Genomic DNA, 11,116 nt, shown 5'->3' on the forward strand with positions numbered 1-11,116 from the left:
ATTGGAACCAAACCAACAAAAAGCGTACAATAGACCAGAGATACATTGCAATGAACATAGCTGAGATTCTTAGGCGGAAAAGAACTAGGGCTATGGCCGTAATGGAGCTCACCGTACTCGGGAACATGCCCCTGTTCCTGCCGCCACTCACACAGCTGCAAGGCGATGTGGTCGCCCCCAACACACCATCATCCATCCTAGGATGTCTCGATTGGGCCTCTGATGACGGCGACTACCGTCTACCGCAGCCGAACCATGACTGTTGTGTACATTGCCTGCAAGTTGGAGGACCAGAGATGCATTTTACTCGCTCTGTAATGAACCTCAGTGTATCTTGATGATCTAGGTATTTTGCCTTCTCATAATAGTTGCTGTACTTTGTAAATGGATCGTTTTAAAGAATAGCACAAATTCTGCAAACAACGACCAAACAAAAAATTGGCTAACACACACAATCAAATTATGTAAGTTTGTGTAAACACTTTGTAAATACCAACATTTTCTGAGCACGTAACATTGCAATGCAAACTGCACACTGAACAGACATTGGCAAGGGTCACTCTGTATCTTCAACAGAAGAACCAACAGTGTATAAAGAATGTAAATATGAGTGAACATGTGATAAGTTCAATTTTCTGTAATACAACCGGATAGCTCATGGGCACAAGGTCTGATTCGTCCTTGCAGTAAATTACACAATGGTACAGGTACACTACATGGGATACACCAACAACGGGTGGTAAATAAAAACTTCTAGCAGAAACACCACAAACCAGATCTAACTTATTGCTGGCAACAAATCAAATTGTCTACTGATAAGTCTGATCTATATTAAGGGTTTGTAATCACAGATATGTAGTCACACTTGAGCAAAACCTGCAAGACATCATAACGAGGATTAAACAAGTATGCCGTGACAGCAATAACCAGATAAATACATTTTTGCTGAAGGGAAGAACTGAAAAATAAAAAAATGCTTCTTCCCGGCAAAAGAAAACAGTGTGATTAAGGTCGACTTATGTGGAGTTTATCAGTGTAATAGTTCGATATTCATAATAGCATAAGGCACATTCAGAAGGAATTAATGAAAATACTGATGAAAGTGAAAAGCACGAGGGCATTTTGTTTTCTCAAAGTAGTACTCACTTTTAAGTTAAATTTATCAGTGCAATTAGTAGTACTCACTCTGAACGAGTACCAACTAATAGCAGATGACTCATTCAGAAGATAGTTTTAGAATATAGTGAAAGCAAGAGGGGAGTTCGTCAACATGAGATATTTACAATAACTTGGGTTCAGAAATCTCATGTCAATTCCCACCCTGGATCTTATTGCTCAATTTCCCAAACAAAAAAGATGAATGGCTGTGCCACTTATGAAAATTGCCTAAAAACCATTACGAAAAAGAATGTAACGAAACATAAAAAGGAGAGAAGTTATACCTTGTATGAAATCATTCCATTTATCACCTTTGTGGTCCTTTATACTGTTCTATGTAGCCTGATATATAATAACATAATGTTATATAAAAATATACAAGTGTCATGACATACTCGTGATAGGGGGGACTATTTAGCTTTTAGCATAGAAACAAACATAATATTTAGCATTGAAATGCTACAAACAGAAGATAAAACAAGTACAATTAAACAATTACCTTGGCATATGGGGCAAAAATGGCTTTGACATCTTCAAACACCTCAGGAATTGGTTTTGCAGCATCGATCTGATCATACGCAAGTTGGGCAGTAAGTTTGAAAGTGGACAGATTCCAAAAAAGGGTAGTAAAGTGCATGAAAAAAAAACAGTCCTCAGTAACTCATTACAATCAAAAGAAAGACTGTTATCCCAGTATATTGTTCCTTCAGGATTCAGACTAACATGTTCCCTAAATGTTCAATTTATAACCCCCCCTGCATGCATGTGGAGATGCATTCTTTTGAGGTTCCCTCATTAGTCATTGTGGGAGTGCAGCAATACCTTCTTAACCTTGTCCTTCGCGTCATAGTACTCAATCACAGGCAAACTGGATTCAACAAAAACTTTGAATCTCTTCCTGATAGTCTCGATGTTGTCATCAACTCTACCCTGCAAAATAATACGAATTGTTGGAAACAGGAAAAGGGTGGTCTTGATAAGGATACATAGGCCAAACATAAGCACATATGTGAAGAATGAAACCTCATTGCGTCCCAGAAGACGTCTTTCCATCTCTTCCTCGGAACAATTGAAGAACAGCACAAATGCAGGCGAAATTTTTGTCTGAGAAAATGTGAAGCAATCAGCAATCTTGCAAAGTCATTTATACGTACATTATGATGGAAGACAAGAAGAAGCTGCTGAACTATTATGTGAGTTGGCACTGAAAAGTGAACGAACATCAATTTTGAAGTGCAAGGAGTAGACGAGCTTACAACATTCTCGAACGCAGCACGATTCTCTTCATTCCTTGGAAACCCGTCGATGAGGAACTTATCATTCTCATTCTTTATCATGGCTTGCTGCAAGAGCTTTATAGTCACCTCCGACGGAACAATCTTTCCCTCCTTTATCATGTTCTCAATCATAGTTCTGTAAAATGAAGTGTAAAAATAAACATAGGTGCATGCAAATGTTAAATAATAAATAGATTGACATGACAAATATAATTTTCATAAACAAATTGCTCTAGAGAAACTTATGAAAAAAACTAACATACCCATTCTCAGAGCCAGATTTAATCTCCGCGCGCAAAAGATCTCCAGCACTAAGATGGGTGAATCCAAAGTGTTCAACAATGTTGGAACACTGTGTGCCCTTTCCACTTCCAGGACCACCTGTGCGTAAATTCTTGGTCAGGTGCAGAAGAAAGTTTATTTATTTAGATACATGTAATGCTTGATAATATGTATTTGATGGTCAGACATTTATCAAAGAAAGTTTACCAAGAACAAATACTACTGTGACTTTCTTGTCACCCAACATGTTCTCAGCAACCACCTGCATGAAAAACAAAGTTTTAACCACAAGACAAACAGAGAATCATGAATAGAAAAATTTCTGTGAGACAAGGGAGTTTCATTTACTGACTATATACAAGAAGCGTTGCTCAAGGTGCCAGAATTATATTGGCAGTATGCTCAAGAATTCAAGTTCTTTGGACACGAGTCCAACAACAATAATGTTTATCTATTCCAAATTAAACTAAATGGTTAGATAGTACTCCCTCCATTCACAAATATAAGATGTTCTAACTTTTTTTCTGAAATGGATGTGTATGGAGACGTTTTAGTATGTTTGTTCATTCATTTCAATCTGTACGTAGTCCATATTGAAATATCCAAAACATCTTATATTTATGAACAGAAGTAGATGTAACACCGTGAGATTCGGGGCACCAACGCTTGTGTGAAAGAGTTAATAAATTGAAGAATGTCCGCTAATACTGAAAACACAAGGCATTGCACATCCTCAATGAAGAAGTGTGCCTTTGTAGCAACGAGTGCTTATCTAATATATCCAGGGAATGAGGAATGAAAAGTAATGCCATACACGTACCTCCTTCTCAGTCACAACTGCGGGAGCATCCACAACCGTGCCCATGGCTGAAAAATATTCGAATATTCAGTTTAGAAGTTCTAGTTATGCATCTCAAAATGAAAATAGAAGAAATACAACACGTAAAAACACCACTCTATATGGTGAAGATGAGTAGTGGCACTAACATTGTTTAAGGGCTGAGGACACTTTGGTTATATAAACCACTTGGAAAAATCAGGGAGTTTGATTCACTAATTAGTAATTACACAAACACACACATGAACATAACCTTAAACAGCATTGCACTGATTAAGTAGACTCCCGAATTACTTGTACAGGATCACAATCAGTATTCTCATTTCCAACCAAGAAAACTACGTGCAAGTTTCCGAGCTCATTACCCGAAAATTACTCGTGACCCATGCCTAGCAATCCGGAGAGATACAAAGGCAGGATCACACAGTGTTCTAGAAAAGGATATTTCTTCTCCTTCCACCTAACCAAGGCATATTCGCTGTTATGCTTACAAACATACGGGTCAATTTCCAATGAGCTAGACAAACATAAGGATCACAATTATAACCCGATTTAAACTTAGATCTCCCTTGATTTCCCGCCGCTTACAGCTAACATAAACAAAGATCAGAAGAAGCAGATCACCCACCGCTAATACTATTTCAACTTTTCTCTATTTTGATTGGGACAGCATAGATCATCCACCTCTCTAAACTCCCAGTGCAATGATCCCTAGATCCAGCTGCAGGCGCGCAACCCTAGGATCCCTCCTCGTCAGATCTGCATCCCGGACTGCCGCCGGACCCAACCATTCCGGCCGGGAGGCGGAATCCCTTCCCTCAACCCCCGGATCACGCGGACTACAGCCAGCCCGAAAACCCGCCACGGGACAACATTCGAGACGCACTCCAGGTGATAACAACAGCAGGCTAGCGCGCGAGCAACGCCGACAGATCTCGCAACAGGGCGGCCGGGATCTCACGTACCTCCGCGCCGCCGGACGAGCTGGGCTCCGAATCGAATGCCGGTGGAGGGGTCGGCGCGGCGGCGAGACCACGGCGAGCGATCACAGGGTGGGGGGGCGCGTGGTGCGTGCTGCGGTGTTGGTCTGTGGCGTTGGTGCGAGAGGAGCGAGGCGGAGGAGGAGGCCGTTTAATACGCGCGCGGCGCGCGGCCAGGTGGAGGGGGAGGTGGTGGGGTCGTGGGGGATGGGTCCCACGCGGGGTCTCCGCGGGAAGCGTGGCGTTTGGCCGGTGGGGACACCGACCGGGCCGGAGGTGTCGGCGCAACGGGTGGAGCGGGCGTGGGCTGGAAAGCTTCGAGGAAGCGGAGCGGGAGAGAAGTCGGCTCGTGCCCGGAAGCGGGGAGGGGCGAACGTCACATGGAAATTGACGGAAATCACGCCGAAATGTTTTTAAGTTTTGATTGATGAAAAAAATCTTTAAAAATACAGGATGTTTATGTGGTGATGTTCCGTTAGCATGTGAAAATTCAAGTTCAAACACATTACGGCGTGTGAGCTATAAAAAAACAAAATCAACATTGAATGGTGTCGAACAGTAGCTGTAGCGACCCGACCTTGACTCAGACGGTCAAGTCTCTGTGCTTAAGTGTCATCCCTGGATCGGTATGCTGACACACACAGTACTCGAGGATTTATAACAGAGGTAAATCACACGTATAAAGTAAAGTAAATACTATTACCTCAATCCATATAGCGGAAGTAACAATAAGGTTGTGGATTCCCATCAACACCAACGGCAAAGTTGAGTGTAAAAATCGTAACCCTAACGTATCACCTACTCGTCGTAACATTCCTGCAACATGAGACATTGCAACCATGTAATTCAGTACATTGAATGTACTGGCAAATTCACACCATAGGATAATGATGAATAATATCTATCACTACATGCATATTTGGCTAGTGGAGGCTCTAAGGTTATATTTGCAGAAAGCTAGTTTTTCCCTACAACAAAGGAATATATTTTATTTAACTACCAAGTTGGTAGAAAAATATTGAGAAGGTTCCTCCAACTCAATCCCGATTAAACAATATTAACCCAACAAATTAAATTAAGAGTGATGAGATCAACACGATAATCCAAATACCAGAGACTCAAAATGTCCATAACCGGGGACATGGCTGATCATGATTAGTTTGTATACTCTGCGAGGTTTGCGCACTTTTTCTCACAAGACTCGATCTCCTTCGTTGGATTTCTCGCACTTCATGATGTTTGAGAAACGGATGACCGAGACACAGTCTTTCAGAAGCATTAACTCTTTACTCTGTGGTAGACAGTACCACCTACATCCCACTACATCTGCTAGCCTACCACTGAAAGAGGTCACACAACTTACTCAACTATGCCAGAGCCCATAATGGCTTGTGGCTGCACACGGGAGTTTCTAGCATGAATAAGCTTATGATCCCTTTGAGCCTGGGTGACATTCACTAGGGTGATCACACAGGTACTCCGGGATCCCCTTGGGCAAGCATTGGGTTCTCCAGGTGCCCGGGCAAACCACTGGGTGCTCCAGGGTGCCCCAATCAATCCACTCAGATGTGTATTAAAGTAGTCACCTTAAGTTAAACCTTAGTTCTTAATAACTCTCTCACATCTTTCATGAATTCTCTCAAAACCAAACCACGTCTACGAGCATAGCATAGCAGTAAGCATAACTTAGAAGTAACTTCCAAGGTTTGAATGCAGGACAATAGGTTCCTACCTCATCAACTACTTCCCAATACCCACATGTTATCAATTCCTAACCATGCAATGTTTGAGGATTGAAACTAATGCATAAAAACAGGGTATTAAAGGGATATGATCAAAGTGTGAACTTGCCTTGTACTGTTGATGAAGATGATTCACACTCATAACTCCTGATAAATCTACTCATCACACTCCGGTCAATCTATCGTAAGCAAGCAATTGCATACATAAGCACTCATGCAAAAGAATCGAAGAAAGATCTCGGAAAACTTCGAAAACAAGCGATTAACTCTTGCAACAGAAAACAATTTCTAACAGTATCAAAATTAAGTGAATTTGGCCTTATCAGAAAGTTTAGGTCATGAGCTTCGATTTGCAAAAAGAATCATCTCAAACGGAGTTATAAAACTCAAGTTACGATCAAACGAAGTTCAAATACAAATCTATTTCAAATCAAATTTTAAACTTTCAAAAATATGTTTAAGTTGTTTTACCATATAGAGGGGGTCATAACGAAGAAGTGGGCGTTGGTTTCATCTAATTCCGACTAACGAACAAAAAGTAGTGATTGTTTTAAGATTAGGGACTAATCTGTAAAAACTTTAATTGTGAAAAGGTCCCTGACTAATTAAAACAGAAAAAGAAAAAAAAACTAAATAACGAACGTTCGCTAAACAGATCTAACCTAATGAATGCGTTCGCTACAGAACCCTAAATAGCGAACGTCCACTAGATAACTAACTGATTGGTTTTTTTAGAGAAAATCGAAAGAGAAAACCGAAAATAAATTGTAACCTAAAATAAAACCGGACCGGGGTGGTTTTTACCGGTTCGGGTAGGGTCGGGTCCGGCGGCTTCCCGCGACGGCGAGCGTCGGCGAGGGCGGCGTAGTGGCGAGGCGCGACGGCTGCGGTTCGGCGGCGCGGCGGAGTGCGGCGGCGACGGCGCGGGCGGCGTGGGGCAGCGGCGGTGAGCGCAAGCGGCAGCGGCACGGATCGGGCGGCGGCGGAGTGGCTGCAGCAGCGGCGACAGCGAAGTCCAGCGATGGCGGTGGTTCTAGCGAGATGCGAGGCGAGGCGAGGGGAGAGGGGAAAGGCCGAGGCGAGCTATTTATGGAGGGGGCGGCCTCGGGAGGCGTGGGAGAGGGGCAAGGGAGAGGCGGCGCGAGGAGTCCGCGGCGGGGACGGCGTCCATGGCGGCGGCGGACTCCCGAGCGGAGTCCCGCTCGGGGACGGTGGCGACGGGCGAGCTGGCGTGGGCTGGGCCGTGGCCTGGCCTGGGAGCTGGGCCGGCCCAGTTAGTGGGGAAGGTTTTTTTACATTTTTTCAGAGAACAAGAATAAAAATAAACAAAAAAATATATATAGGCATATTATATACCCGAATTTTCAGGAATTTTTTCTATAACGTGAACATTTTTCTAGTGTCAAATAAAATCCTCAAAAATTTAAATAAAGCAATGAGTGCTACAGCTGCAATAAAACCCAATAAAAATCATTTTAAAAATACCAAAATGATTTCAAATTTAGTTCTCTCCAATTTTTTGATGTAGGGAATCATTTTACCCTATTTTCCATATATTTTATTTTTGGAGAAAAATAATTTGAATAAAAACCAAATAACCTCAAATTGAAAAATAATTCCAATGGGACTTAGAATTTAATTCTTTTAAAACTTCCAACTCATATTTCATACGTTTTGAAGAAGTAATTTTATCTTCTCTCATGAAAATTATTGAGTTGCTTAAAGTTTCTGAATTTGAAATATTTCCAAATGAGATTCAAATATTTTCATAACCCTTTTCATTTTAAATGGAAGAACTCATGTCATCTACTCTCTAGGGTTTTGTATCTGAAAAGAATTTGAATTCATGGAGATCAGAAAGCAAAGGTGAAAGTTTGGGAAAGTCATTTCATTCCCTCTCATTATTCTTTCAAAGAGTTTCAAACTTCACTCAATTTCACTCAAGCAATCATACAATCAATCAAAACTATCTATTTACTATAACATTCCAAAATTTAGAATTTTGGGATGTTACAGTAGCATCATTGTTCATCGTTCGGCATGAGTGGTGAGCTATCTCAAAAACAAAAAACAAAACAATGAACATAACTATTCATGTTGAATTTGTTTTTTTATAACTTGCATCCCGTGTTGGTTTCAACTTGGAACTTCGCATGGTAGTAGAACATCACCTTCTTAACATCTTGTATTTTTTAGATGTTTTCAAATATTTTAAGCGTGGTTTTCATGAAGTTTCCTTCGAATGTTGGTTTCCATGTGATATTCTCCCAACGGGGAGAGTTGGAGTTGTGCAAATTCACAAGAAAAAATGGACTTGTGCGCTGGTTGGGCAGCTTATAAATAAATGGCGACATGTCGCCTTCAAATTAATAAAGCCTCCAAGTGTGACATGAAACATACAACATCCCAGAGCAAGCCGAAAAGGCCGAAGTACGAGAAAGAAGGCACAATACATGAACCGCACCCGGTAACAGAGAACACGGCGCACAGGCCAAATAGAATAAAGAGGGCAAAGCTAGCACCCAACTAGGACGCCGTGGCTGAAGCTCTATTTGAGAATGAAGTTCGTCATTCTTTGAATGCGAGAGGTCAGAGTTTCATGGCCACCATATCGCCCTCCTTAATCAGAGATTTTCAATGTTGCAAAAGAACAAACATTTCAAAGATACAATCAACTGCCTTCGCCGGAAACACGTGCTCAATGGTACTACCTTCATCCTGGTTTATTAGTCCCCTTTGTATTATGTGCCAAATTTTGACCTTAAATTTAACTAACAAAATGTTAATGAATGTCATAAAAAATAATGTAAGTGGAAACTATGTTCAAATACGAATCCAACGATATAAATTTTTATAATATGCATTAATATTTTGTTAGTTAAATCTCTAGTCAAAATTTGGCACAAAATACAAAAGGGACTTATAAACTAGGACGGAGGTAGTAAACTTATTGTGAGTGGTCCAAAGGGTCCAGCACATAGCAGAGAAACCAAACCAAATAAGCCTTTTAAGCTGACCCGAAAGAGAGTTCATAAGTGGTCTCAGCTCTCCAAAGCTAGAAGGGGTCCAGGACACGCCCAAGCCAGTCCCTAAAACAAATCCAGAAAAGCTTTGTCAAAGGGCAACAAAAGATGATCTGATGTGAGTTCTCCATGGTTGGGCAGCTTATGTAGCTCTAAAGCCGAAAACCCTTACGTTTTTGCCAGAAACTCTTTTGTTGCTCGGATAATGGAGTCTTTGTAATCCCTCCATCTTATAATGTAAGAGAAACCCTAAACCCAAAAAATGTCCTATATTATGGGACGGAGGGAGTAGATGATATTGACAATAATGTTGATGGGCATCCTTAGAGGGCGGGGTGCTTGTGGAGCAATTTCGTTGGTGACTCTGTTGGGGTACCTAGCGCAAAGTTGTTTTAAGTGGCGGGCGCAGTGACAACATAAGCAGTGCCTCTTCTAAAAAAAGAACTAGCCTTGCACGTCGGGCTTGCCACTTCTTGGTAGTTTAGTCGGCATTGTCAATGTGTTGAAAGCGATGAACGCGAACTCAGATCAGTGCATGGTGGCAGGGTTGTTCATTGACGAATGTCGCATGCTCATGAAGGATTTTTCATATAGGTCATTGTGGTAGCTCATGAGCTAGCTCGACTAGGTCGGAACAATCCACACAAGTTGTGACTGGGTGCTCCACCTTGTACGACTAGTAGTCTCTTACTGTATGATGTAACAACTATTTAAGTTCATAAAGCTCGTCATGATGGCATTTCTTAATAAAATGCCATGCGGAAATGAATTCAAGTTTTTGAATAACATATTCCTTTGATCCAATGTATCTAATCCCTTGTTCAGGTGCCAAAGGAAATGCATCTGGCATACACCAATTAGTAGGTATGAGAGGATTAACTATGGGCCCTCAAGGATAGAGAAATGATGCACCTACTCAAAGCAATTTACACGAGAGACCTCGGTTGACATATATATAATTTCCTACTGTGGCGTCAGCACAGGGGTTGTGCATACTATTTGATGTCTACTACGCAACTTTATTCTTATAGACATGTGTTGGGCCTCCAAGCGCAGAGTTTTGTAGGACAATAGCAATTTTCCTCAAGTGGATGACCTATGGTTTATCAATCCGTGGGAGGTGTAGGATGAAGATGGTCTCCCTCAAGCGACCCTGCAACCAAATACAAGAAATCTCTTGTGTCCCCAACACACCCAATACAATGGCAAATTGTATAGGTGCACTAGTTCGGTGAAGAGATGGTGATAAAAGTGTAATATTGATGGTAGAAATATATTTTTATAATCTGAATAAATAAAAACAGCGAGGTAGCAAATAGTAAACGGGCACAAAAACGGTATTGCAATGCTTAAAAATGAGGCCTAGGGTCCGTACTTTCACTAGTGCAATCTCTCAACAATGCTAACATAGTTGGATCATATGATTATCCCTCAAAGTGCAATAAAGAATCACTCCCGGGTTCCTATTAGTGGAGAACAAAATATAGAAATTGTTTGTAGGGTACGAAACCACCTCAAAGCTATTTTCTCCGATCAATCTATCCTAGAGTTCATACTAAAATAACGCAAGCTATTCTTTCCGATCGATCTAATCAAGAGTTCGTACTAAAATAACACCAAAGCAAATTCATATTCATAATACTCAATCCACATAAAGAACTACAAAGAGACCCCAAAATTTCTATCGGAGAAAAGATAATAAGAACGTGCATCAACCCCTATGCATAGATAACCCCAATATCACCGCGGGAATCCGCGAGTTGGATGCCAAAACACATGTCAAGTGAATCAATATGACACCCCAATTGTCACCTCA

The 11,116-nt window shown here is 41.3% G+C and overlaps 1 protein-coding gene across 1 annotated transcript; it reads right to left on the minus strand.

Annotated features, from left to right (window-relative positions):
- Window positions 1–564: 564 nt before the first annotated feature.
- On the minus strand, window positions 565–4,674 carry LOC119362915 (UMP-CMP kinase 3). The gene is made up of 10 exons (XM_037628189.1): window positions 4,521–4,674; window positions 3,538–3,584; window positions 2,925–2,979; window positions 2,699–2,816; window positions 2,415–2,571; window positions 2,182–2,262; window positions 1,981–2,088; window positions 1,658–1,726; window positions 1,443–1,500; window positions 565–876 (listed from the first exon to the last, which is right to left on the minus strand). The coding sequence occupies exons 2-9, from the start codon at window positions 3,580–3,582 to the stop codon at window positions 1,492–1,494; spliced, it is 642 nt and encodes a 213-aa protein (XP_037484086.1). The 5' UTR covers window positions 3,583–3,584; window positions 4,521–4,674; the 3' UTR covers window positions 565–876; window positions 1,443–1,491.
- Between the last annotated feature and the right edge of the window lie 6,442 nt (window positions 4,675–11,116).

This window comes from Triticum dicoccoides, chromosome 2B (assembly GCF_002162155.2).
Source record: "Triticum dicoccoides isolate Atlit2015 ecotype Zavitan chromosome 2B, WEW_v2.0, whole genome shotgun sequence".
Classification (NCBI taxonomy): domain Eukaryota; kingdom Viridiplantae; phylum Streptophyta; class Magnoliopsida; order Poales; family Poaceae; genus Triticum; species Triticum dicoccoides.

Coding starts and splice junctions, on each gene's coding strand:
- LOC119362915 (XM_037628189.1), bottom strand. CDS start 3,582: ATGGGCACGGTTGTGGATGCTCCCGCAGTTGTGACTGAGAAGGAG. Junction 2,980..3,537: donor CAGTTGTGACTGAGAAGGAG/GTACGTGTATGG, acceptor TTTTTCATGCAG/GTGGTTGCTGAGAACATGTT. Junction 2,817..2,924: donor CACAGTAGTATTTGTTCTTG/GTAAACTTTCTT, acceptor ATTTACGCACAG/GTGGTCCTGGAAGTGGAAAG.